At 37.5% G+C, this 27,369-nt stretch overlaps 2 protein-coding genes across 4 annotated transcripts; both read left to right on the top strand.

Moving 5' to 3' along the window:
• Window positions 1-398: 398 nt before the first annotated feature.
• Window positions 399-15,377, top strand: Nprl3 (GATOR complex protein Nprl3). The gene is made up of 10 exons (XM_074090174.1): window positions 399-933; window positions 3,283-3,495; window positions 5,078-5,172; window positions 6,752-6,968; window positions 7,324-7,610; window positions 8,448-8,612; window positions 9,091-9,286; window positions 9,459-10,104; window positions 12,339-12,532; window positions 12,870-15,377. The coding sequence occupies exons 1-10, from the start codon at window positions 735-737 to the stop codon at window positions 13,022-13,024; spliced, it is 2,367 nt and encodes a 788-aa protein (XP_073946275.1). The 5' UTR covers window positions 399-734; the 3' UTR covers window positions 13,025-15,377.
• A 1,685-nt stretch (window positions 15,378-17,062) lies between these two features.
• On the top strand, window positions 17,063-24,631 carry LOC141429712 (motile sperm domain-containing protein 1-like). Of its 3 annotated transcripts, XM_074090172.1 has the most exons (6): window positions 17,063-17,483; window positions 17,553-17,716; window positions 17,877-18,034; window positions 19,863-20,022; window positions 20,765-20,819; window positions 24,471-24,631. In XM_074090172.1, exons 1-6 carry the CDS (start codon window positions 17,363-17,365, stop codon window positions 24,512-24,514), a joined length of 702 nt encoding a protein of 233 aa, XP_073946273.1. In that variant the 5' UTR covers window positions 17,063-17,362; the 3' UTR covers window positions 24,515-24,631. The 3 variants fall into 3 exon arrangements, with proteins under 3 accessions (XP_073946273.1, XP_073946272.1, XP_073946274.1); XM_074090171.1 differs by having other exon boundaries at window positions 20,765-24,631; XM_074090173.1 differs by lacking the exon at window positions 20,765-20,819 and having other exon boundaries at window positions 17,067-17,483.
• The last annotated feature ends 2,738 nt before the right edge of the window (window positions 24,632-27,369 follow it).

The following is a 27,369-nucleotide window of genomic DNA, read 5'->3' as shown; positions in this document are numbered from 1 at the left end:
AATCTGTAAGTACAATCATTCACTTCGAAAAGATGACCTGTTTTGAGATGTACATTATTACAAATTTTAGTGGTCAAACTTGAGTTTTTGTGAAATTAACTGGTTATCATCGATTCGATGTTTTATGAAAATACATGGATATTATTATTATTATTGTTATTATTTATAATGCACAGGCAGCTTATAGCTAATGCGTGCATATCATTGTTCACTTGTGTAATTGTCTTCACAGTACTTATCAAGTCTGTTTTTAAAAGTATTCACTGAAGGTGCACTGATCACTGTTATATCGTGTATATCGATAGCTTTTCAAAACAAAACACCGGATCGATTCGATGTATCGCATTGTAAACATCGATGTTTTCGATGCATCGATGTATACCGAATATCCCTAAACGCAGTCGCAAACGTCGGTCACAAGTCGCTCACTCAGCACAGCACGTCACGATACGTAGTATCTCTTATTAGTCTGTGTCGTCACGTTTTCGTTTTCCTTTCGTATTCAGATTATTTTGTTTCACTTTCTGAGAAATAGTTAAATTTTATCTTTCGTCAATCATCGCTATCTGCCCAGTGCCCTCCATAATCCAGTGTGTGTGCCAAGTTACAGTAAAATGTGCTGTAAAGGGTTGCGAGCTGCTGAATCCGACCCGTTTTCGTTGCACAAGTTGCAATCGTTGTTTATGCATTGACTTATCACAATAACAAACCGAATATCTGACAGTTTTGCGACCATGGAAGTGAATCCCTTAAACATATTTTTCGTTAAATCGGACAGCAAAGGTGACAGGTTGTTGTTTCGATATCCCTATACGGCCGAAAGCAAGGCTGAAAGCCAACAGAAGAAATGTGGCCGTCACAATCCCTACGCAGTTAATTCCGCAGAAGATCTTCTACAAAACCCGCAGTCGCAAACATCTAACATTTGCAAGGGTATGTACCTACCTGATCCACTACATTCTACAAAGTAGTACTTTGTTATGAAAGTTATCCTTCCTTACTTGCTACCTACGTACTGTTAGACCACTGTTGTAAAAGCCCTCGTATGAGAAAATTCTGTCTGTTTCATTACTGACCAAATGCCTGAATGTGGCTATGCTTTTTCTTAGTTTACCCCATTTTTTATGGGTAATCTGGGTTGGACTGTAGCAAAGGAGGCACAGAATTGTGACCACAACGCACAAGCCGAGCGAGTGAATCGGTATTGTCCGGCGAAATGCCAGAACCTAATTAAGCCATTAATCTTAGCTATTGTTTGATCAAAATATGTTGAATGCTCATTTTCTTTCTTCTACATCTATCTCATCTGTAGTTGTTCACAGAGGAAAGTACCCCTATTAAAAAGATGCTCATTTTAACATACTCTAATTATACCAATCATTTAAAATAGGGCATAAACTAACTTAAAAAAATCCTGGCTCCATAGTAATTTCTCTTGAAAATGTTGTCCAAAAAAATGTTTATTTTTTTTCGCTTTTTAATAAAAATATAGATATGTCTTTTTTTGATTCCTATGTTGTAACACGTTTTAAGCAATAAAAATAAATAAATTGTATGATGTCCCCTTTGGTATAGTCTGACCGTAATCTGAGACAGACCAATTCTGTTATTTCACTGGCTGGATCCTTATTGCTTTGTTTTTGGTCTAGGTACTCATCATGACTAGTGATCATTATCAACATGCACTTTTCGTAGCAAAGGGTATGGTTGGCAGAAATAACAAATACATTTGAATATTCACTTTTGTTCTTTACTATAAAATAAGTACTTACCTTCTTAGGATTTCACCTCTAGATATAACTCCTTATGGTACAAAACCATATAGGTACATCAAATGACATTAAGTTATGTCATAAAAATACAAGTTTAAGGGGCTGTTTCACCATCCATTGATTAGTGTTAACTGGCGGTTAGGTGTGATGCCATCTCTATTTGTTTCGTTTGAATAGACGAAGACGGCATCACATTTAACTGTTGGTTAACGCTAATCAATGGATGGTGAAACAGCCCCTAAGTTTAATTAAATTACATGAAGTGTATATTTTAATCTAAATCAGGGTTTCTCAAACTTATGACTCCACGTACCCCTGTTAAAGTTTCTAGACGATAGCGAAACCCCCCCCCAACCCCCAAATAAAGTAATAAAATTGACTGTTGGAGAAACTAAAAATAAAAAAGACTCCAAAACCAATCTTAAACATCTTACTAGTCTTGCAGCCTGGTGGTTTTTGGAGGCACGTAAACCTTGTCGCGAACCCCCTACCGTCGAATAGCGAACCCCTAGGGGTTCGCATACCCCACTTTGAGTAACCCTGATCTAAATAATGCACATTGTATCTAGAGTTGATATTCAAGTATTTCAAGTGGAGTCCTAGTAAAGTCCACATATGATCACAGACAGTGTACTGAAAAAGTTGTGCAGCAGCTGATAGAAGGCAAAGAAGTGGATATACCAGAGTCAATAAAAATTGCATGTAATATTTTAAATACTTAAATTACCTTTGTGTGACTTATTTTACCATAGAATGGTAATTTAGTTATTTAAATTTGATTTTTTCTAATTGACGTAAACAACTGACAGCTAAATCTATTGAACAAATTTTGGTCTTTTATTCAGTATAATTTTGATAAATGATTATAAATATGTAATATAAATCTCATAATTTGTGAATTATGTAAGTAAAATTTTGTGTATTTGTTTTTTTGTCAACCATACTTTGCTACAAAAAGTGCTTGTTGATAACGATCACTAATCATGACAATGGATGAACATAAGGCTCTGTTCCCAATTTTCCAATTGGAATTAAGTCATGTGTTGGCTCTTCAAGTTTGCAACATTAGACACTTGTTTTTAGAAACAAAAATTTATTTATGAATTAGAAAATGATGAGAAAAGATAATTAATAGGAGGGAGTTTCAATTCCTGTAACCAATCAATATTTTAGTGGCCAAATCACACTTGTTTTCGATTCTACTTGATTCTGTGTCATTCAGTTTTGCAATAAAAATAATGTCTAAAGTAGAGAAACAAAATGTTGATATTCATAAAAGTTTATTTATTTTTTGCCTACCTACCTTTACACATGCTCTTGCTCTCCAGACTAAATATCTTTTCTTTTTTTTTAAAGATATATTCAAACAAAACAAAATAGAGACGGCATAACATTAAACCGTCAGTTAAGACTAATCAATGGGTGGTGAAACAGCCCCTAAATATTAATTAATGACCTTTAATTTTATACATGACCCTGTGATAAGTAAAATTCATTATTTTGTTTGTAGGTCAATTGAGCGGCTTCACCGATGAGATGTTATCAACCCTATTTGCTGTTAAAGCAGAGTTGTGTAACAGAAAGTTTGAGCTGAAGGTGAATGATGTGAGGTTCGTGGGGCACCCCACGCTCCTTCCATACAGGACTAATAAAGATGATACTGCTGCCATGATTCTTATTAATATTGTGTTTGCACTGCAGGCATCTGCTAGTCATTCTATTGGTAAGTTCATTTGTTTAATAGCTTTTAGCTGTGACTCCGTTTGCAAATAATTTGTTTATGGACCTATAGGAACTGCAGTCAAAATCGTTTATAGCTACACCAGTTATTACAATATTTTAATGTAACAACCAAGAAAAAAGTCCCAACACACTCTCGTACATCAAAATAACGCTGGTTATAATAACAACCAAATATTGCTCTCTTCAATCCCACTAATAAAAATCACAATAATATTATGAATTGCAGTAATATTATAAATGCAAAAGTTTGTCTATTCCTTTATTGGTTTGTTCCTTCATCACGTCTAAACTGCTGAACCGATTTGGATGAAATTCGGTATACAGATAGTTTGCATCCCGGGGAAGAATGTAGGATAGTTTTTATCCTGGAAAGTTGCGTAGTTCACGCTGGGTAGTGAAAACCGAATTCCACGCAGACGGAGTCGCGGGTAAAGGCTAGTGTTCTTTTAAATGGTTTTGACTAAGTATAATATGTAATTTTCTATGATGAAAACTATACTATGTTTTCTAAGCCAATACAGTTATACATTAACCCTTTTCCGGGCCTCGCGAATTTAGATAAGCTAGCGGAAAATTAATCATAGTTTTATATTGTTTACCTATGGAGGATTCATTTAAAGGCAAATAATATTTTTACGACTTCAATTGATTTTGTATGTACATTTGTGGTCGCTATATGCACTATGCTTGGAAAAGGGTTAAAAACGCAAAATGTGATGTAAAGCTACATTTTGGGTATGTTATTACTATTAGGAACCTTCTCAGGAATGTGAAACAAAATTTTGCAATAAAAAAAAAGTTGCATTGCTAGTTTCAGTTATGTAAACCATGTAGGTATGGTATGAAGCTATGAAAGAATATTTAATTTGAAATACATCCTAAATTAATTATAAGGTTTCAATTCAATTGCCATAGTGAGATAATAAATAAAGAGTGCCTAGTACCTACCTTAAATACTGGAAATAAAAATATTTCAAAGCAAATGTTTTAAAATGTTGTGCTGTTCTTTCCCCTTCTTAAGCGTGGTATGGTTGTGTTATTTGAGCGAGGAACTGAGATACTTCCTTTCAACTTCAAACTAAATAAGTTCATCATGAATCATTTTGTTCAAGAATCATTTGGCAGATAACAAGTTCTTTACTTCTTTTCCACTGTAGAAGGTTGCCTGGAAGAGATTGCTCTGAAGCGATAAGGCCTTGCATATTTTCTACATGTACCTGCTTTACTGCATCATTTTAAAAATAAAATGAAAATTCAGATCTAAAAATAAAGTGTTGTTGTATTGTATTGGAAAGATTATCCCCCTTATTCATAAACGACAATCAAACCTATTTTAGTTAAAATGCCGCTAAAATTCGTTTGTCCTTATCTGTCACTTCGACATTTGTATTTGTTAGAAAGGGACAAAGCATTTGTTAGTTAACATAGGCTTGTTAAGTTTTATGAATAAGGGGGTATAACTATACTATAAATAATAGAGGAATCACATATCAATACAATCTGAGCTATAGAACTATTTACAGGTATACACACACAAAAATAATATGTTCTTTATTTTTCAGTTAAATGTTATTATGATCTGAGCAAAAGACTAGGTAAAGCATTGAGGCATGAAGAAAAGAGATGTTCCTATTTAACGGAAGAAATGAAAACTATGGTAAGTTTTTGTTGACAGTTACAGATCTATTGAGTAATGTTTTTCCATCGTATTTTGTCAGATAAGTTTGTATTTATCTTGCTGTCTCAATTAACTTCAGTAAACTTCAGTATGATAGTTTAGAAAGCAAGACAAATACGAACTTTTCCGACAAAATACGATGGCAAAACTTTATTCACATTCAAATTCATTCAATTTACTACATCTGTAACATGACTTGGCAAAATAGATACCTAGGTTAGGTTTAGGTATGTGTGAAGCTACGAGATATGAGTAGGTACTAATATTAAGATAATCCATAGTAATATTATAAATGCGAAAGTGTGTGTGTTTGTATGTTTGTCCGTCTTTCACGTCGAAATGGAGCGACAAATCGACGTGATTTTTGGTATAGAGATAGTTTATGGGCCAGAGAGTGATATAAGCTACTTTTTATCTCGGAAAAATGCACAGTTCCCGAGGGAACAGCGCGCGATAACCAAATTCCACGCGGGCGAAGCCGCGGGCAAAAGCTAGTAAATAATAATATACAAAATTTGACCAGTTGACTCATTGATGTGTTCATAGAAGCGATTATTAAATAAACTAATATTCTGGTAGATCTTGAAACAAAACTGCACACGGCTGCGGTTGAAATGTATGGATAACCAGTAGTTGCGATTATGTTGCAGTCGGAATACAGTTCGGCTGTACTGACCAGTTCTCGGGTCCACTTCATGATTCTGATTGCTCCCAACGCCACATGTCGAGGTCATCCCTAGTTTTCATAATTTTTCTGTTAAACCATAACAAAACAGTGTGGTCAGACACTGGTAGCGTAGTCGTGCCTATGGGCCTCTCTCAGTTTAAAGTATGATTTAGAGTGAGAGAGCTATATCTCGCTCCTCTGTTGTTGTTTGTTTACACAATTCCGTCCATTTATCGGGTGACCATTTTTCTAGTGTAGGGCGGGGATATGATAAGATAATAAGAGGCATGTTTATTTATGATCATTATAGATAAAGATAATCGTAAATATCGTGGTATGTACCATTACCTATCATAACAAAACGTAACAATGAAAATGATTCTATAATTCTATGACAAAAGAAAAAAGAACAGAAAGAAGAAGAGAAGTTTATGAACGAATTTAGAGCGTATTTTTATTTCCATCTACACATTTGCTTAGATAAGCAACACTCCAAAGGAATAGGTACTTTAAACTACATGATAACACGACATTAAAAACAATTATTTAAATAGGTACTTAAGCATTGAAATATTTAAGCATAAGTGTTTACTTATGCTTCTAACTACACATTTTGTCTAATTCCTGTTTGTGGTCTGTCCCTGTTGTTGTGTACGCCTCTCGACATTTTTTTTATGAATTTAGTTACGTTTCTGTATAAAATGTCTGTGTGGATAAAACGAAAGCGTTTATATAGTTGGTTGCTGTATGCTGTCAGTGCTCAGCTCACTCACACATACTAAAGATCGACTCAAACCGCTGTACTCGTAGCGGATAACAGAGGATGTAATAAAGGCTTATTAATTGGACACGATAATTACTGTACACTTACAACTCGAACTTCCATTCCAGCTGGCAGCTCACGATGAGGTATCGGCTTTAGATAGTGAAAGTAATTCCGGAGAAAATGATGAAGAGGAGGAGAATTCTCGACACTCAGTTAGTTCCACGACGACTGCGACGGAGAATGGAACGGATGCTGCGCCGAAGTCGGCCTTTCACCTTATTCTCCAGAGGAGCTCGCTGGCGAGATCCATGAAAGCCGTGTTTGAGGAACTTAGTAGGACAGGTAATAAAACATGGTGTAGAAAAAACGAGGAAATAGCATGTCACCGAGACACGCTGATTGTAGATCAGTTCATTTGAGCAGTGTCACGTCAATTTTGAATTCGATAATAGCACCGCTCACCGTGCCGTGGGGGCCGGGCGTTAGAATGTTGTCCCCCCCTTTTCCTCCCGTGGACGCCGTAGAAACTGGCTGACGGATAATACCAGAAGACGGGCTTTTCTAGGCAACCCTACATCCTATAATGCGTTCGCCAACCCGCTTGCCAAGCGTGGCGAGTATTGGCAACCCCCATAAGATCATTACTCGTTCTTGGCCAGATTCTAACTATGACTTTATTTTTTTAATTTCTTTCCAGGTCTAGTCCAAGTTCGAATAAATAAATGGGTCCTTCTCTCCTTCTGCTTGCCTCATAAGGCACACCAAATACACAATAGAGGCTTAATCATAGAACCAGAAACAATAGACAAATGTTTGCAAAAACTCCGACCGTACCATGGGATACTGCTTATGGTGAATCCTAATGATCTGCTTTCTTCGATACCGTTGGATGGCAGTCCGGCTTTGCTGAGGGTTATAAAGCTGTACAGTCCGTTGAAGAGTTTACAGACCATCGCTATTGAAGCTGATTTGAGTCTCACACAGGTATGAATACTGAGGCCGTATTGTCGAACGCGCTGACGTTCGCGATCGCATTCACTATCTCTTTCTTCCCTCGTCGTATCCCGTGTTTATACCGTTCCAAAAATGCTCAATTTTAAGAACAAGAACTGATTCTCTCGCTCATGTCGCTCCGTTTCGACGTGAAAGACGGACAAACATACAAACACACACACTTTCGCATTTATAATATTAGTAGGTATGGATATGGTTATAGTTAAAATGTTTTCGCACCTTTCAACAAACTCACCGCGCGGGTAAATCGTTGTAACTTATATTTATGGTACAGTCGAGTTCATAAACTTGTGAACAAAAATTTGATCAAAAATATCTGAACACGACTCTATTGTTATCGGCGTAGAAGCGTGTTCATAAATTTTTGATCAAATTTTTGTTCACAAGTTTATGAACTCGAGTCACTGCGAGGTATAAAATCATGTTACTGTTTTTATTGTTTTTTTTTTCTGTTTTTCGAGGCTTAAGTGCACCTGCCACTATGGCACTATGCCAGCCTCATTGAAAGACTCGATGGCTACTTTCATCAAACACTTCTCCTGTGATGCCCAAATTATTTGGCTGCAAAGGAGTGCTTGATAAATGAACCTTTATATTCGTACTGCATCTTCCGATACCGGACAACTCAAAATAATATTCACTGCCCCATTGAACAGGTCCAAATCACTCAAATACTTCTCACGACTCTCCTTAGTCAGTACCTACACACTATCAAAAAATGTACTAAGTCCTCAATCCTATTACAACCCGTGCACATTATTGATTTTAAATCACAACTTAGATCCTAAAATTTTTATATAATTTCAGGTATTCCAACTAACTGGACATCTTGTGTACTGGGCAAAAGCCACAGTCATCTACCCCCTGTGCGAAGGAAATGTTTATGTGGTGGCCCCCTGTGCTAACGTGCACACGCATTCGCGGCTCTGCGAGGAGTTCGCCAAGGAATTTGCCGGCTTGTGTCTCTTACAAGTACGTACTGATGTTATTTTAGAGTTCAGTCGAAGAAACTGAATCAGAAAGAAATATTCTTGAAAATGAATGTGAAAGGGTTTCATTCTTCTTGTACGCGATTCACTTTCCTCGACAGTGCGGCAATAAAGGGTAGGTAACAAATGAAGCCTCAGTTTCATTCGTCGGATGCAAAAGTTTGTTAGTATGCGTGTATGTTTGTTACTCCTTTACGCTGAAATGGATGGAAGGATTTGGATGAAATTTGGTATGTAGACAGCTGGACATTTCGAATTACACATAGGCTAGGTTTTATCCCGATATTCCTACGTGATAGGGATAATATCTTGAAATTCCAACCGCTTCGTACAACGCAAATGAAGACCACGATATAAATTTTGAGAATTCCCATGGGAATTTTGTAAAATCCCGGAATTTCAATTGTAACTACCGGATCAAATAGTTTATGCGGGTAAACTTTAGTTTAAAAATAAATCAGATGCTGAGCGAGTTCTCGCTGCCGGCGCCGCTGTGGTACGTGTCTCGCGGCGGCGGCGCGGGCGGCGGCGGCGTGGGCGGCGGCGGCGCGCGGCTGGCGCGCGTCGTCGCGTGGCTCCTGCGACGCCGGCTGCTGTTGCAACTGCATACGTATGTGCAGTTCAACTCGCCGCAGTGGGGACGCGACCCTGCCACTGGTAAGCACTAACCACACACATTTTAAAAAAAGTGGCCAATTGCATTTAAAAAAAACTCACCTAGTAAACTAAGTTAAACTATTTTAAAAACTATGCACAGTCACCAATATCTGATACAAAAATGCGTGCATAAAATACATCTCTCTAAAATTCGACTCTGTGTGAATTCCAGAAGTAAAAGAATATTTCTGCGAGAAACACGACGGCTACAACCGGTCTTGTAGCATGTCGTTCTCATCCCTCAACCAAATGCAGCTGAACGTGCCAGAGCCCGTCGAACCCAGGGTCAACCCCAACACCTTCCCAGACTCAGACGAGGACTACCCAACAGAAAACAACTTAAACCAAACAGATTTCTCACACACCAAACCCATAGTCATAGAATCGGATCACACCAAGTTCGGAACATTCAACGAAGTAGACTCGGCTAACCACTCCTTCGATGATGGCATAGATGAAGTAGATGGCCTAATAAAAAGCAATGGAGACATCCATTTAGACTATGAAGGTACGTCTGAAAAGAAAGCTCATGGCAACTCCGTGGACAGCGGTATATCAAATAACATAAACGGTGCTAACTTAAATGGTGTTGTAGAAAATGGGATCAATGGGCATGACGAGGAAGTCAAAATTTTACCTTCGAGGCTCTCTAATCTGTCTTTGAAGGATACGGAGAGTCTTTTGAATACCAGCAGTGATGAGGATAAGTTTGAAAGCGATCAAGATGTGTCACCCAGGTTTAAAAACAAGGGATTTATGAACGGTTTGGACAAGAGGAATGGAGTTTCGTTGAACTTGAAGTTGCAGAGCGAAATGAGGTTAGAATTTATTTTAATTACTTTAAGCCTGCACGTAAGCGCGCCTGTAGACATGGGTAATCTCAAATCCGCGAAGTGATCTGACTCACTAGATCCAGCTCCGGTATCGGTACCGAATCCGCTTATTGAATCCGACTCCTTTATTGACTCCGGTTCTTTTGAGCGATTATTAATTTATCTATGGCCGATCCGCCCCGGCTCGGTTCGGTCGGTCGGTGTCGGTACGGTACTGCGGTGCCCCACCCGCTGACTGAACTGAAGTACAGATTCGTGAGAGAGAGAAAGATTCGTTCGTTACTCAGAACAATAACTTTAGTTTACTGCTTTTGTTATTGTTCTGAGGTTCGTTAGTTCAAGTCCGAGTACCGAACCGAACCGACCAACCAAACATAGATAATAAGATCCAAGTCCAAGATCCGATCCGCAGGGCTACTACGAACCGAACCGAACCGAACCGAACCGACCAACCAAACATAGATAATAAGATCCAAGTCCAAGATCCGATCCGCAGGGCTACTACGAAACTCCAAAATCGAAGTTCGTGTCGTGCGGTCCCTCTGACACTTATACTATTTAATACGAGAGCGAGAGGGACGGTACGATACGAACTTCGAGTTTCGTAGTAGCCCTGCCGATCCGATCCGAGCCGAGCGAGAGCGAAAGCAGGCGGACGGAGCGAGTCAGTGTGAGTGAGCGTGACGGCGATCACGAGCGAGGCGAGCCGCTCGATCCAGTCGGAGTTAGTAACTCCGGAGTCAATAAGATTTGAAAGGAGTCATTAAGGGATTCGGATCCGCTTGAGGATCTGACTCTTTTGAATCTTCAGATCCGGATTTACCCACCTCTACGCGCCTGCGTATAATAAGGTATCGTGGGGAACTAAGTGATGCGCGGGGCAGGGTGCACGCGGCAAGCGTAAACGCTAATAGGCGTGCGCGACTCTCGTGTGCCAAAATAAACAGTCGCCATCGCTACACTTGCGTGCTGCACTGTGTTGTGTTTCTTCTCGCACTTTGTCTTGTCTCGAGGCCTTGACGGTCCGTAAAACACCCGGCATTCCACTTATTATTATGTATGCGTGGCGATGACTTAAAAATTATAAAACAAAATTTATAGAAGTTCTTATTTTTCTATGCGTTTCAAATAATGTTAGACTCTGGCCAACGAAAGCTGTCCACGCATTTTTTACGAAACTTTAATCTGGTATCATTTTTGAGACTGTCAAAATTTACATATTTTTATTATAAATTTCTGCTTTAAGAAATAAGTTAATTATTTTTTGTTTAATTCAACCTCTTACCATCCTCAAAATGGAAAATGTTATAAGATTATGTATGTTAGAATTAAAATGTTAGAAGACATGTATGCAATGCCAATCTGGTCAAAATGGTCCAAAAAATGTATGCGTCTAGACTGTACTTAAATGGGCACTGACAAATATCATAAAATTTACCAAGGGACTACTAAAGTGCACAATCAACTTTCACACATTACTATAATGAATGTTGATGCAGCTTGAAGAATCCCGAGTATAATTTAATATCTGGAAAATTTAAATAATATCTAAGTATCAACATCGTTTAATCAGTGTACAGCAAGTGTTGTCAGCCTCATTTTTTTTTATTTGCCGCGGTTTGTCTGGGACAGCTTTCGTTGGCCAGTCTAGGATTGGATTTGCTCGGGCGTCATGACTTCATCTTTCATCTGCCGCTGCTGTCAAATGTTGCCAGTTTGTAATTAACCGATTTCAAAAAAGTAGGTTATCAACTTATCAATTCGACTCTTATGTATGTTATTGGAAATGCATAATTTTTGTTTCTGTTAGTTAATACCAGTTTCTAAACACGTGTGCCAAATTTCATAGGTGTAGGTAGGTAAGTTTGTATTTTTGTCTCTGCATAGATATGCAAAAACTAAGCCGAATTGCAAAAAAATTTTCAGGGAACAGGGCAGGTTTCATCAAAATCGATTAAATAGTTTTTGTGAGAGGGATACGACTAGCGCATACAAAAAAAATACATAATTAGATTAAATAAATACTCACAAAGCAACTTATGACCCGCTGTATTTTCATGTCAAATAATCACATGTTTATAATTTATAAAGCTGGCAATTCTACATATACATAAGAAAGAAAGAAAGAGCGAGTTAACTGCAATAGGGCCATTATATCAGTAATAGTTATAGTTCAGTAAATTCAGTACTATCTTATTGTAAACGCATGTAAATATTAGTTTTCAGCCGCCAACCGTGTGGAACGTGCCAGCGAACTGCGACGTGACTGACGCATGCCGGATCCCCACGGAGCCCCCCACCACAGAGTCCTTGCTGGACACCTTTACTGCTGAGGAGAGAGCTGTGCTGCAAGCCATACCCGCTGCTAAACAGACCGATGACTTGTTGCTGCTGGCGCAGTTGCATAAGAAAGGTATGGTGGGAATATAGCTGTACTAATGAAGAGTCCTTGCCCCACACCTTTACTGCTGAGGAGAGATAGGTCAAACTACTAGGCCACTACGGCTCATGTGATGTCAATGAGGGTTGCAATTGGCTCATTTAGTTATTAGCCAATTGCAAGCAATACCGTAATGTCAAAAAAAACTTCACGACACTAACGCCATCTAGCGATATTTGGCCTGTCAATTGATGGGTGGCGTCAAATAAATAACCTATTATTCTTTTACTTTAAACGGAATTGAACGAATCTTTAGGCATTATTAACCAAAAAATTGACAAAGTATATAAATTCATCAACGTTGTTACAGGCTACTTGCGCGGCGAACAACATTTAGAAGAGATTATGTTCATGGAGAATGTAACCCGTTCCCAGCTGATGCAGCTACTTGACAAGTTTAAAGATGTCCTTATAACCTTCGAAACGGAAGACCCGGCCGTTGCGATGTTGTATCCGTATCAGTAAGACCAACATAAGCATTGTACTCTGATTAGGGGGTACAGCACTAGCGCTCTCGAAGGTTAAAACATTTTTTTTTAGTTGATCTGTGTTTTGTATTTAGTCTGTGGTATATACCAGTGTTTCAAAAATGATGGCCATTGTAAGGTTGATTGCCATAGAGTGGCATTGACCAATAGAGCTTTTACAGGATGTAGCAGGGTGAGTGTTCTATATGCCAAGGCTAATTAAAAATGGTACTACCGAATAAATACATATTAATATACTAGTTGGTGTATTGAAGAACGAAACACACTGCCGAAGAATCATGTATTACAGATACACTAGTGTTAGCAGATAAACTGCTTCTCTCCTCCAGTCCAATAGGAATCTAACAGAATGCTGTGAGATTCTGTCTCGCACGCTAGGGCGCGCTGTCACTCTTCTCTGTCGCATATTCGGGCGCGCGCGACGCTGTAGTACTTGGAGGCGATGACAGGTGGCGTGCAGCGTAGGTTTAATATTAAGAAGGCTACACCATGTAACGGCCAACTGAAGTACGTCATACAAATAGTCTGATTGATTTGTGTTGTGATATGTCAACGAGGCACTGGCTTGCTGATCGATTCACACCAGTCTGTGGTTTAAGTCTGATATGAATAATAACGTGGCAGTCTTTCGCAATCGCAAGTAACATTGGACATGTTTGTAACAAATAGATGTGTAGTGTAAAATAAATTCGAAATTGTAAATAGGCTTATATTTATTTGTCGAAAAAATAAGATATCAAACGTTTTGGTGTTGTCGCTTTTTTGAAATATCGGGGTTGCAATGTCTTTTGAAAGTTTATGACATATTTTTTAGAACATTGTACTCGCATTGGCTGTTTTAGTTTTTAATGTTTAGGCAAATATTTATCACATTGGATTTGTTTTTAGGATTAAAGAATATTTGTTATATATTCTAAGTATAACGAAACCCTGTGTAAAATAAGTTAAGTACTTTCCAAAAAAATACTAGTGAATGAGAAACGCTGGCAATATCTTCTAGAAAAACGGAAAAATATTTGTAACATACCTAACTCATATATGATTGCATGAAACTTTTTCTAAATTCCTGGATTGGAAGAAAAATATATTATTTTTAGAACTCGATGATACCATCACATTATTTATTGTGTGCTCCGGAGTTCAAATCCGCTTTTGAAGTGGAGTTTACATGTTCTGACAGATATCACCCTTGTTAAGTTAGAAGTCCCAATTTATCGTATGTTTTCCAATCGTTCTGACCTATTCTTTTGAAAAAAAAAATATGGTATCGAAGTTTGGTACAGTCACCAGCATTAATATCTGCCACAGCGGAGCGTGCAAAAATATCTGACACGTCTTTCCGGCCCTAGAAATAGAGTCGTATCAGATATTTATGCACGCTTGTTGTGTCAGATATTAGTGCTGGTGACTGTACATAATGTTCTTCACTGTGAATAGGGATGTTGACACCATTAAAAAATAATTCGAAGACACGACTCCAGTAAAAAAAAGCTTTATTGTAGCCCTGAAAACCAGATTAATTTTCGATTAACTGCAAAATTAGATTTTTTGTTGCTTTAAAACAAATAAATAGTTAGTTGATTGAGTGTGACGTCATAAGTTGCTATTTCCATTCAAACTCTATGGGAGAATTGTGTTTTGACAGCTCATAAAAAGTACGTCAATTGATTGGTGGTGTCAACATCCCTATTGGTTGGGGTCTAATTCAACCGAGGATCTGTTGGATTGTTGGGGTTTGTCGGATCGTGGTTTACTTAAGTTATTTATAATACTTGTTCCAAAAAAATATTTATCATTTCCACTCTATCCCTACTTCTAAAAGATTTAGTTATTCTATTCTTTTTTACACAAATAAACGGTCGAACTCTTAAAGAAAGTAGTCTTTTGTTTTCCTTTGGTGTGTTATAAGTTGTTAGACAATGGTTTATTTTATTTACGTTGTATCAATGAGTCTCACTCATCTAAAACTAATGTTAGATAATAAATTATGTGATAGTATCAACAAGCTATTTAATTTGTCTCGATAGCCTTTTAGTGCGTAAGAAAATAAAACTTGAGGGCCTACGTTACGACCACCAGCTTACGTGGCGATTACGATTATTGGAGACTTATAGCCAGTTTCACCACTCATTGATTAATTTTATGTGACAGATATCTGTGATGCCGCCTTTCTTTGTTTTGTCGGAATAAACTAAGACGGTATCATCAGTCACATAAAATGTTAACAGGCAATTACTATTATTTTCCTTTATCTCGGAGGTTTTCTAAACTTTTTTCCTTAAAACAGCTGTCAGTCAAGCACAAGTCAGCAGGGCTACTACGAAACTCGAAGTTCGTGTCGTGCGGTCCCTCTCGCTCTCGTATTAAATAGTACTTATAAGTGTCAGAGGGACCGCACGACACGAACTTCGAGTTTCGTAGTAGCCCTGCTGTATTATCAATTAAAAAAAAGTACAGATGAATTAAAAAAAAAAAAAAATACAAAATTCAGCAACATAATAATTGTTTTTATTTCAGAAAATGAAAATATACATTTACATAGCTGGCAGCCGCAAAATTGACAGTTTAGCGAGTGAAGTTTGAGCAAATAAATTCCATCAAAATGGCACCAATACTATGGTCGACGCCATAATGAGGGCTATCGCGTATGAATTCGCCACTAGAGGCGCTAGTGTAGCGTGAGGTCTCCGAAATGTCAAATCTCATAGTTTATGAGTGAGCTACGCGGGTTAATTTATAATTAGAATAATTTTGTGAATACTTTGCAATATCTGAAATTAATTATAGCAAATATGCGTTCCGGGGCAGTGAATGTCTGTGTTTTGAGACAGTTTTGTCTTTCGGAAACCTTTGTCCTCCCTTTTTTTCCAAACAAAACGGGGACTATGCAACACTGTGGCATGCTCGATATTTTTATGGTACGGTTTTAAGGTGAATTAAATTTGATTTTAATCTAAAATTTGTTTTCACGCCCGTAATAACAGACTTTGAAAGCCATACTTAAAAACCTCACGCGACAGTGCGCCATCTAGTGAGACAAAAAACGATAGCCCTCATTCAACAGTCAGGGTAGTGCTGTTCGTGTCGATATAATAAAACATTACGGCATTGGCTTCTAGTGATATTTAACCATTATATACGGTGACAATATCAAATTAGTTTAATAATTTACTTTGCAATGTAAGTAAGATATCATTGTAAGAAGTGCAAATACAAACCAACGATAATTATTTGATTTATTTATTGTTTTGATTGGCCTCACCTTAAATCCGCTTTATTTATTTTATATGCGCATGATATCATTGCCGTCCCCAAGTGCGCAGTGCGCTAACCGAAGTAATAGTTTCATCATTATCTTGAAGAGACGCCATTTTGTGACCAGTAATGTGTCGCGATTGGCAGGGGCAGAGGGACTACTACAAAATTCTAAAATCGAAATTCGTATCGTACCGCCCCTCTCACTCGTATTAAATAATATTAACGTCAGCAGGACGGCAAGATACGAAGTTCGAATTTTATACACTTCGTAGTATTATAGGGCCAGGGGCGGTGCGGGGCATTCGTAAAATTTTCACTTTGAATCTTAATGGATCTTAAGCCTATGAAACGATTCACGGATCAGATCGCATGCTCTTGAATCGATCTCAATCTATAAACCTAATAAATACTACTTATAAAAAATAATATCTACCAGTTTTTCTTCCCTAGTCCAAAGTGCTTCCGAATTCCCACCCTAATACTCAAGAACCTTACAAAAACAAGTAGGTATTAAGTAGTTCATCTATTCTAAAGATCTCGTTTTTCTCCATGAAAGTGACAATTGCAACCACAATATTCCCGAAATTGTACAAAAAAAATGCCACTTAGCACACCATTCTGTCGAATCGACACTGAATATCGATATCGGCTACATCACTATTTAATTTCGTCGAACCCTGGTAACCCTGTCATCATTGACTTGTCAATTTAGTCTCACGAATTATGGCGTCGACTATAGTGGGGTAACTACAAAATTCGTAATTCGAATGTCGTTTCTTACCGTCCCTCTCACTCTAATTAAATAATAATAGCGAGACGGCAACATACGAAGTTCGAATTTTGCACTTCGTCAATGAATCGAATAGATAGTACAACAAACAAAGAAGCACAGACTATCAAATCAACATCAACAAGTCAACTGTCAACTAAACGTCAATCGAGTCAAGTCGAGTCGCAGTCAGTCAGACAGATCCTCAAAATAAAATTACATTGTTTCGACTTTCGCCAAGCAAGGCATGTTATTTTCGCTTCGAATCTCAAATAGTTGAACAACAATATGCAGCCAGTTCCAGTGTTCGTGTTTCCAGATTCCCTGGATTTTTATTTAAATGCTCGTCATACACACAAGCAATTACTAACTGTGTACAACCCGTACGAATTCCCGGTTAATTTCAAAGGTATATTTCAGACTACGTGGTATTTTTTTGTGGCTTTGTTTCGAGTGTTAATATAATGTTTTGTTTCAGTGCTATGCACTTCCCCAAATAAATTTACCGTGATTGATCCTGAAGGCTTGATCGCTCCGCAAAGTTGTATTGATATTGTGGTGCGATACACTCAACCATCTGTTGCGCATAATAACAGTACGGAGAAGTTTAGAGTAGCAATGTTTGATAGGAACACCCAGCAGGTATGTTTATTCATTCGCAACTATAACTATTACTTTCCATAGTTTTCAATCATGAATAAAACATTAACTTTAAAATGAATCCAGTTTCTTGCCATTATTTTCTTTTTAGTAGTTAAGGCCAATTACAATTTACAAAAGGCTTTGTCTGCCATTTTTACAGCCGCTGGGCAAAAAAGATGTCATAACAAAGTTGATAGAAGGTGAGCCACTGTACTCACATCAGGAGAGCAGCGGAGACAATTTCCACACACTTCCAGCACATACAAAACCTGCTAAACAGACAGATGATTCCAAATGCACCCATCCTGGACCCTGCAGGTAAAATATTAACCACATTTTATATTTTAGTGCTTATGCAGTAACTTTTTATGACCGCCTGGGAACCCAAGTAAACCACAAAAGTGAACAGAGCAAATGTTTCACTTGCATATCAACCACTTACTTTCTCCACCTTGTATCTACCCGAATCGTAACAACAAATCAACACTGTCATACTTAACATAAAGATGTTTCTAAAGCAATTTAATGTGGCCAGATATGCCACAAACTGAGCAAAGTGAGCAGTCAATATGTCAGAGTATGTTCTGCCCATGACCTATTGTAGTATGCTGGCATTTGAGTCTCCTAATCTGTAGTGGTTCACTAAATAGGCATGTGTCTCCGCTGACCATTATAATAAGTTTTTGTTAAATATAATTTTTTAATACCAGCTTTTTTGCTGACTGTACTTTTTTGTCTGTACTTGCATTGTCATATAAACTACATTTCCATACGTAATTTGAAGTAAATACCATTAAACATTGTGGAGTTCCGTCCTGTAATAATAAACATCCGTTATCTAATTTGTGGTGTGCCATCATAGGGAATCGCAAAAATTATCTTGCCCATGCCAAATTTAGGTACTTTGCCGCCACTGCGTCTAGGTATATGTAGGTATAAGCGGCCTGTTCTCAGCAAGTCGATGTCTATGTGCTCCTATTTTGCATAGCTCCCAGCCACTACATGTCTATTTATCACATGAAATTTACGAGTACCTAACTTACTCAATTTAATAAAAAACTGGGTGTGGCTCATAAATGCAAACTGAATTTGTTCCTTGTGAAACAAAAAAAATTGTGATAATTATAATGAAAAGTATTTTTTTATTATTGATAAATTATACTTACATAGTTGCATAGATTACCGAAATTTCTTATCTGCATAAACAACCTGTTGTGTGAGGTCATTTACCCTTTTTTTTAATGAATATTTTATTTTTATGTGGTAAAGCCTTACTGTAACCACTTGTTGGCTGCAGTACGAATGGGCCGGCTCGACCGGGTTAGTACCACACTCCCACAGAATACCGGCGTGAAATAGTAGTTTGTTACTGTGTTTCGTACGGTGAGTGGGAGACCCAGAGGCCCAACTCCACTCCCTTTCCCTCTCCCTCCCCCCTTTAGCCCCCCTTTTAGGCCGGCAACGCACCCGCAGTCCTTATAATGCTGTAGGTGTCCATGGGCGGCGGTGATCACTTACCATCAGGTGACCTGCATGTTATTATTTCTTCATTAAATGTTTCTGTATATCTGTTTGGCTGATTATCATGGCTCTTAATTACAAAATGACATATTCCAAATGGAAAGTCATGCCTAAACAATAGACTGGAATTTTATTCAGTACAACAGATCTTTGTAAATTTTTCATTAATTATGTTTACTAACCTTTAGCCTTCGCTAGCATTAACCATTTATTTCGCAAAATCACCGTGGGTATTCCCAAAATTAAATATTACATTCAATGCTGTATCACCAGTGCCAAATTTCATGTCTCTAATCTTAGTGGTTGAGATTTTGGCATTTTATCGTGATTCCATGGGAATATAGTATGGATAGTAAAAGGTAGCTGAAATGTGTTATTCCCATATTCTACTTCCATATTTAATTTGTAGGTAGGTAGCGGGGGCGCGGTTGGCGCACGAAAGCTTACGAACTCTGTTTCGGTCCTAGTTTCGGCAGATGATCTGCAGAAATTGGGACCAGATTTTCTGCCGAAACCCAATTTTCAATATGACGCTGAAACTCCCCAAAATCGAAACCAAATTTTAATGTTCGGTCACTAAGTAGGTTACATAACATAACATTTATGATTATTCATTTTGTTTCAGAGAACAACAAATAAATCTAGTGGCCGTAGCAGTAAGTGTATGCTGCATCGCAGTCCTCATGATGCCGACTCGACCCGACACCGCCGTCCAGTCACAGTTGCCCGACTGGCTCCACATCGGATCGGGTCTCAAAATAGTGTTTGCTTTTGTACTAGGACTGGTCAGTATGCTGGTGTTAAGGCCGTGAAATATTTATAAAGATGAACTCTCTACTGATGAACTAGCATGCTATAGTTTAAATCTCCTGATCATAAGTTATAGCATTGTTAAGGTCTCCAACTAATTAGGCAGTGTTGTACTAGGACCGTAAGGCTGCGTTTTTACCAGAGATGTGCGAGGATGCGATGCGATTAAGTGTTTGTCATGAACCAAAACGTTTCATTTACCTATCGCTCAGCACAATCTAGTGGGGATGGGTAAATGAAGCGTTTCTATTGGTTTATATCATAACAGACACATTTCTCGCAACGTATTCTCTCACATCTCTGGTAGAAAGGCAGTCTAAACGTCCTGGCATGGACGCAAAAATTGCTGTCTGCACTGACGAGCTCATACGATTTTGTGCACCTTTGAGCTCTCTACTAGACGGGGTGACCCATCATACGTATCCCGTCCTAACGTTCGCAATAATTGAATCAAATTAGTGCATAGTGTGAGGACTTTAGTCCGGTTTTGAAGCCAGATTTGGTAGCTAGCTACGAAGTGGGAATTAAGCTTTCCCATCTTGTAGTTAGCTACCAAATAGGCGCGATTTTTCCATCTCATAGCCAGATTTAGTAGCTAGCTACGAAATCTTTTTCCCTTTTCGAAGCCAGCTACCAAATCTGGTTTTGAGATGGGACTAAATGAACTCCCGTTTCGTAACCAGCTTTCGAATCGGAAATATTTTTCCCATTTCAAAGATACCTGCCAAAGAGCGTGAGGATGTACAAAAGCGAGCACCGTCTTGTCGAACATGTAAGCCGCATGCGGTAATCTGTGACGTGTTGGTCCTGAAATCTAAATTCATGCAAATAATATGTCCTGCATTGCATGTCTAAGACCGGGGACGATCATGGCTATGATGGGCAGTGAGGATAGGCAGCGCCTCACTGCACGCCATAAAATCTTGTGGACGTATTATCTAACGCTCGCAGTATCATTTGCCATCTCTTTCTAACCTCATACTGTACCGTGTGACTGAAAGAAGTGGTGAAAACCAGTATCGAGTGTGTTAGATAACATTACATAATTTGGTGATACTGGGGGAGGGGTATTTCTGGGAAAGAAAAAATGCAACAAGAATGGTTACTTTGGTTGATCAACCATAAATGTAACAGACTAAGCGGGCGTGAGGCGCACTAGTAGGCCCGAATTCATTTAGTTTAAAGTTGCTTTTTTAACAGATTGACGATGTGCTAAGTAGCCAAACAGTGAGATTTAAAGCAACCCGATTCCATGAGTGTTAATGCTTGAAATTAAAATAAACGATCTTTATTGGTGGATTATGTATGACCAAGAAATTCCTTTACCATCCTAAGTTCTATGTCAGTTGTACGGCTTGGATTATCAAAGGCTATTTCCACTTACAAATTAATCTGACAATTAGCCTTATTGTTTTTATCGTGATATAGGAACTGGTGAAGTACTTACTTGGTTTGGTCGACTATTTATGTCCTTAGTTAGGCAGCGTAGCATGTCCGTGGTGGAAAAGCAATCTTAAAATCATGTCAAAGCTGTCCGTCATTCGAGGTGGCTCGATCAGTCAACCCTGGTTCATTAGAAATATTAGAGTTTTGTCTACGACATACAGTTGGTCTGTTACAATCATCTGCCACAGTGGAACGTGCAAAAATATCTGACACGTCCTACCGACCCTAGAAATAGAATAATCATATATTTATGCACGCTTTGTTGTGTCAGATATTTGTGCTGGTACCTTTGTTGTACCATTTGATTCTTGACCCACTGTAGAATGCTGTCACAGAACGTTTTCACAGTGTCATGTGTAGTGTCAGTATCACTATGCTACATATTTGTTGTAATTATTTAACTTTTTTGAAGTTGTCTAACAACAATAGGTTAAGTTATGATATGACTATATAATTTACTGACATATGATTCAGTGATGATCGAAATAAAAATTGTTTTTATCTATTTACTGTGACATTTTCTATGAAAGTTTCCACAGTGGGTCACAATTCACTTAAATTACACTCTATAATCGAGTGAGTCGTCTACCTTTGTCCTCGGCGCACCAATTTACGCACTGTGAGGATAGACACTTAGATTAAATTATTCCTTAGGTATCTATGATTTAATATTTACGCATTGTTTTATTTAATTGCCTGTTTATTTTAATGGCTAAGAGGCATGTTTGTGGGAATCAAATAATTATTTTACGGTGTATGGTATATAATGAGTAGAACTGTATAAATGTTTAGTATATATGTCAGCATGTTGGAAAAAGCCCAAAAATCCTCTTCTAAATACTTAGGACAAATGGTCGAGTTCAACTCCCAGCGGTTTGTTTTTGTGATGTATTGCAAATAGCACATTTCGTACAATAAGGGTGGTACAATAGCATGTTTAAGATATTCCATATTTTACTGCCATGTGTTGTTACAGTGTATATTATTGAGAAATAGTATTATGTGTAATGCATAGATTCTATTTTCAGATTTTGTGGAGAATTTGGCAACAATCTGTTGCTCGTATGTAACTTTTAAAATGTTGGACTGTTATTTTTATTATTATAATCATCGTATAGTTACTTAGTATGTATGTTATTGTATATACATGTATATTATTAATCTTTTGAACGCCACTGTAGCGAGTATACGCATTTCTCATTTTTGTGCACACAGTCACTTATTTGGATATCGCTACCTTGGATGTAATTTCGGTTTGTAATATTTCGAGAAAGTGCTAAAATTATGATGATTTCACAAATTATTTATGATACTGGAACTCATCGTAAGATAAAGAGTTTTTTTTTTATATTGCAAAAAGTTGTTACATACACGGCAGTCATATCCATGGAAGTGACTGTTTAAAAATTGAGAAATAGGTTCCCATACAAAAGTCATCACATATACGCCATGTCATTATAATGCCAAAAGCGAATTTGAACCTTGGGCACATATACGTAGAGCGCTGTTAAGCGTTGTAGTTCGAAAAGTTTGGCTCCGTTTCCACCAGTAATGTGCGAGGCGAGGATGTGTTACGAGGAATGTGTTTTTCATGAACCAATAAAAACGCTTCATTGACCTCGCCTAGCTAAGCTCAGCTGTTTCCACTAGAGATGTGCTGTGCGAGGATAGGTAAATTAAGCGTTTCTATTGGTTCATGAAGAACAAATTCCTCGCACATTTTTGGTGGAAACGCAGCCTTGTAGGGATAGATGGCGTTATAGGCGTCTCTGGCGTTCAAAAGGTTAATTTCCCGTAAGAAGTTTGTTTTGCTTACAATAATTCAATCTGTTGCTCTCAGATACATTAATTTAATGGTACATTAAGGGGAAATTTAATTTTAAAAACTCTCATTCAGGTATCTGGTACAGTTAACTGACTTATCTAAGGGCGACAGTTTATATATATATATATACAATATATATCTAAGAAAATACAAACTGAGACATGGATGCACAGAAAAATCAGAAAAAGAGACCTGTACTAGGAATCGAACCCAGGTCCTCAGCAATCCGTGCTGCGTACTATAACCCCTACACCATTGTTGGACAGGAATCTCACGATTTTTTCCTATGCATACATATCTCAGGTTGCTTATTTCTACTATGCTACTTAAGCAGCAGCACTAGCGACATCTATGTTTCGTGTGTGTGTGTTATGGTTTCACGGGATACCCGTAAAAGTAACAAATTTGGAGTTGAAATAAAAATAAAAAAATACTCCAAAAAACCAATCATAATATATCTAAGAATCCTAGTAGTTACTCTTGCGTGCATATCTTTGTACTGGACTGAACTGCTATAAGTAACAAAATAAAAAAAATAAAAAAAACAATAGATGAAGGAAGAACTGCGTTTTTACTTTTTCGTCTTTGTTCCTTTCACAGTAGCACCTTCAGTTCTTGAAAAGGAACAAGGGCGAAAAAATAAATGCAGTTCTTCCTTCATCTTGGATGAAGAAGGAACTAGTTAGTCCGAAAAAAAAAAACGCAATAGTTCCTTCGAAGGAAACAGCAAAGCATATAAATATAGCAGCATGTCTTGGCAATGGATTATTTTTGTCTACTTATGGTGTTAGGTGCTAAATTTCTTAAGTGGCGTGATATTTTTTTAATTATCTTTTTAACCATAATAATTTTGGTAACTACTTTGTTATTTTCCTGGTAATTCTAGTATTGGGTCTTCATCTGATTGCAGTCAGTTCAAAGGTCAGTGTAAACCGCATTTGGTGAAAGAGGATCAATTTTGTACAAAATTGTAGTCGTATTCAAGAATTTTGCGTCAGAAATGTAACAGTTACCTACCTAGAATTGTACTGTAAAGACTCAATCAATACATAAATTACTTGGTATAATTGTAAGCATTATGATTTTACATTGCGACTATTTGGAGTTAAAATGTCCTGAGTCGTAACATTTTCGTATTGTTTCAATTTTCAGTGTCTTGCTGCTACAGGACTGTCATCACAGAAAGGATGCTTTAGGTCCAAACAGAAGCAATAGCAGTATGTTTTGTGTAAGCCTTAACGGGTTGGGACCACTGTGATGTGAAGATAACAAATAAATAATGGTAAAATTCAAATAAAAAAATGTACGTTAAAGTGATACCTTTTAATCCCTACTAATCCCTACTAATATCCCTACTAATATTATAAATGCGAAAGTAACTCTGTCTGTCTGTTACGCTTTCACGTCGAAACCACTGAACCGATTTTGATGAAATTTGGTATATAGATATTTTGAACCCCAAGGATCAACATAGGATTCCGGTAGAGGGCGCCACCGCACGATAACCTAGATCCGCGCAGACGAAGTCGCGGGATTAAGCTAGTTAGATATATGTACAGGCGCGGTTGCAGCCTGAAATTATGGAGGGGGTCACTAATAAGAATACAATATGCAAGGGGCACAAAATTGCTTTATTTTGTAAATTTTTAGAAGAATTTTCAATCAGACGTGTACGATTTGGGGAGGGGGTCATGTCCCCTGTGCCCCCCCTTCGAACCGCGCCAGTGTATGCACAGTAAAGTGTAACATATGAACTTATTCAAAGTTTCAAATACAAGTACCACAGACTCTTATTCCGACGCAATATGACCGCAGTAACATATTTTTGAGTGGTTCAAATAGATACATATTTTTGCACTTGACTGTACCTAAACTTATTAAACATCTTCAACGGGATTACCGAGATTATCTTTAGTGATCTCCCTGTATAAAATACTAGCTGCTGCCCGCCACTCCGTTTGCGATGAATTCGTTTACCACTACTCCGAGGGAACTATGCGATTTCCCAGTATTACTTGTACTATTAGTACTATTACTTTTTGTGTGGTATTGCGAATACCTTTCAACGGGTACCAAGTAGGTTAATTAGGGTGAATTAGGCTATTACAATTTTAGTAATAGAGCCGCAGCAAGTGTGTTAATAAAACGAGTTTTTTAAGCTTTATAAAAATTTATTCATCTGAAAATATAACACCTACTTATTTAAGCAGCTTTGACATTATATTAAAAATGAGTGACCGACGTGAGCTGTGAGCGTGGTCACTGCGGGAACTATTAAAAAATAGTATCAAGACGCTACCCTAAAAAAGGCCTTTACTATTGCCCTGAAACCAGATTAATTTTCAATTAATTATAACTTAGATTTTTAGTAGTATGCGTTTAAATATGAATTGAATTGTTACTGCTTCACGCCACTTGCACGCTCCAGATGTCCGTCTCGTCTTGATGTAAGTATATTTAACACTTGTTTTGAAAATATGTAACTTCAATTTTTTTATTTCATGATATCGTGTAAGTATAATAAAATATACACGGTGCTGCTCGCCAGTTCTGTTAGCTTGAACTTGGCTTGACACGCTACCGCGTGCCTAGATTAATATACCAGCTATTGCCCGCGGCTTCGTCATCGTTCCATTTATTTGATTGTCAAAAAAATAAGAATCCAATTCGGTGCCGTCAGTCATTCGGAAGTTATGCGTATACATACATTGGGGCGAATCTATTTTGATTTATATAACATAGATTAATATATATGTAGTTTTACGCTTTGCCAAATCAAGTGATTTTGTTGTAAAAAAACTGCTTAAGTAGATCCAATTTAGGTGTGATAAGCGTCTTAAGCAATTTAATTACAAAATAACAATATATCTCTAAAATTTAAATTGTAACATCTACCTAACACTACGTACAGTGCTTCCATTTACCAATAGTCATCATTGTTTTTCTGCCCTTATCTCAACTGTTTGTATCCTAGTCATTGCTATTTGTATATGCTGCAGACTACTTCGCCTGGAGCCTGGTAACTAATTTTTATTTAGCACCAAATACATAGAAAAACAATAATAAAACTAATAACTATATAACAACCTAAACACGAAAATTATCGACGCCTATTATCATACTTGTAGTAGGTACTGGTACTGAAGTTGTACCTACTTACCTACTTTTTCAAGACATAAGTACCTACTTACTTTATTTAGACATAATGACAAGTAAAACACGACAATTAACAATAAAAATGCTTACAAAAGAAATTCGACATATTGATCAGTAAAATTATATTAAATTTACCCAATTAAAATAAGAAAAATACTTCGTTTTGCTAAATTAAATTATATATTAGTCCGATAAAATGTTTCTCTATTTAGCTCAATTGTTGTGGGAAAATTTCTGGCCAGGGGACCGCCGATTTAAAATTTCATCGCTCGAAAATATCATTTGAAACTCATTGCTACAACACTACAGCTAAAATTACTGGAACGTGAGGTATCCCTTCTTAGGCCTCTAGGTTGTTTATGGGCGGTGGTGATCTCTTACCATCAGGAGACCCACTTGCTCGTTTGCCATCCAAACTAATAAAAAAAAATTTTTGGAGTACCTAGTTCACAAAATTAATACATATAGCTCTAATTTTACATCACTTTACTCCTGAGGGTTTCTTGACAGCCGAAATATCGCTAGATGGCGTTAGTGTCGTGAGATCAGGTTGAGGTTATATTGGCTCATTTAGTTATTTAACCAATCATCATATAGTGACACAAATGTCAAAGTTGTCAAACGGAGCTCGCAAAACAGTGCAAAGATCTTAGGCCGCGGCCACATGAAATCGCTCGACGCTCGTTTCCAGTGTCAAATCTGGTCACGTGACATATTATTATAGCGATAAAGTTGAAAATGTTGAGCTTATCGCTGGAAAAAAACCTTCAATTTCGGCAATAAAACTATTATTTTTTTTACTCCCTACAATTTCTTTTATTTGTACTACTGCCACGACTGCTACTAAATGAGATTAAGAAATCAGCTTCCAAGGCCAAGATCATTTCTGCAAGAA

Source organism: Choristoneura fumiferana, chromosome 7 (assembly GCF_025370935.1).
Source record: "Choristoneura fumiferana chromosome 7, NRCan_CFum_1, whole genome shotgun sequence".
Taxonomy (NCBI): Eukaryota; Metazoa; Arthropoda; class Insecta; order Lepidoptera; family Tortricidae; genus Choristoneura; species Choristoneura fumiferana.
The sequence above is the reverse complement of the archived record's forward strand: the minus strand, read 5'-3'. Positions and strand labels throughout refer to the sequence as shown.

Excerpts from the sequence above, each read along its gene's own strand:
- LOC141429712 (XM_074090171.1), top strand. The coding sequence starts at position 17,363 with ATGCAGCCAGTTCCAGTGTTCGTGTTTCCAGATTCCCTGGATTTTTAT. Across the intron at positions 17,717-17,876 it reads TTGATAGGAACACCCAGCAG|CCGCTGGGCAAAAAAGATGT; the intron begins GTATGTTTATTC and ends CCATTTTTACAG. Across the intron at positions 18,035-19,862 it reads ACCCATCCTGGACCCTGCAG|AGAACAACAAATAAATCTAG; the intron begins GTAAAATATTAA and ends ATTTTGTTTCAG.
- Nprl3 (XM_074090174.1), top strand. The coding sequence starts at position 735 with ATGGAAGTGAATCCCTTAAACATATTTTTCGTTAAATCGGACAGCAAA. Across the intron at positions 6,969-7,323 it reads TGAGGAACTTAGTAGGACAG|GTCTAGTCCAAGTTCGAATA; the intron begins GTAATAAAACAT and ends ATTTCTTTCCAG. Across the intron at positions 7,611-8,447 it reads CTGATTTGAGTCTCACACAG|GTATTCCAACTAACTGGACA; the intron begins GTATGAATACTG and ends ATATAATTTCAG.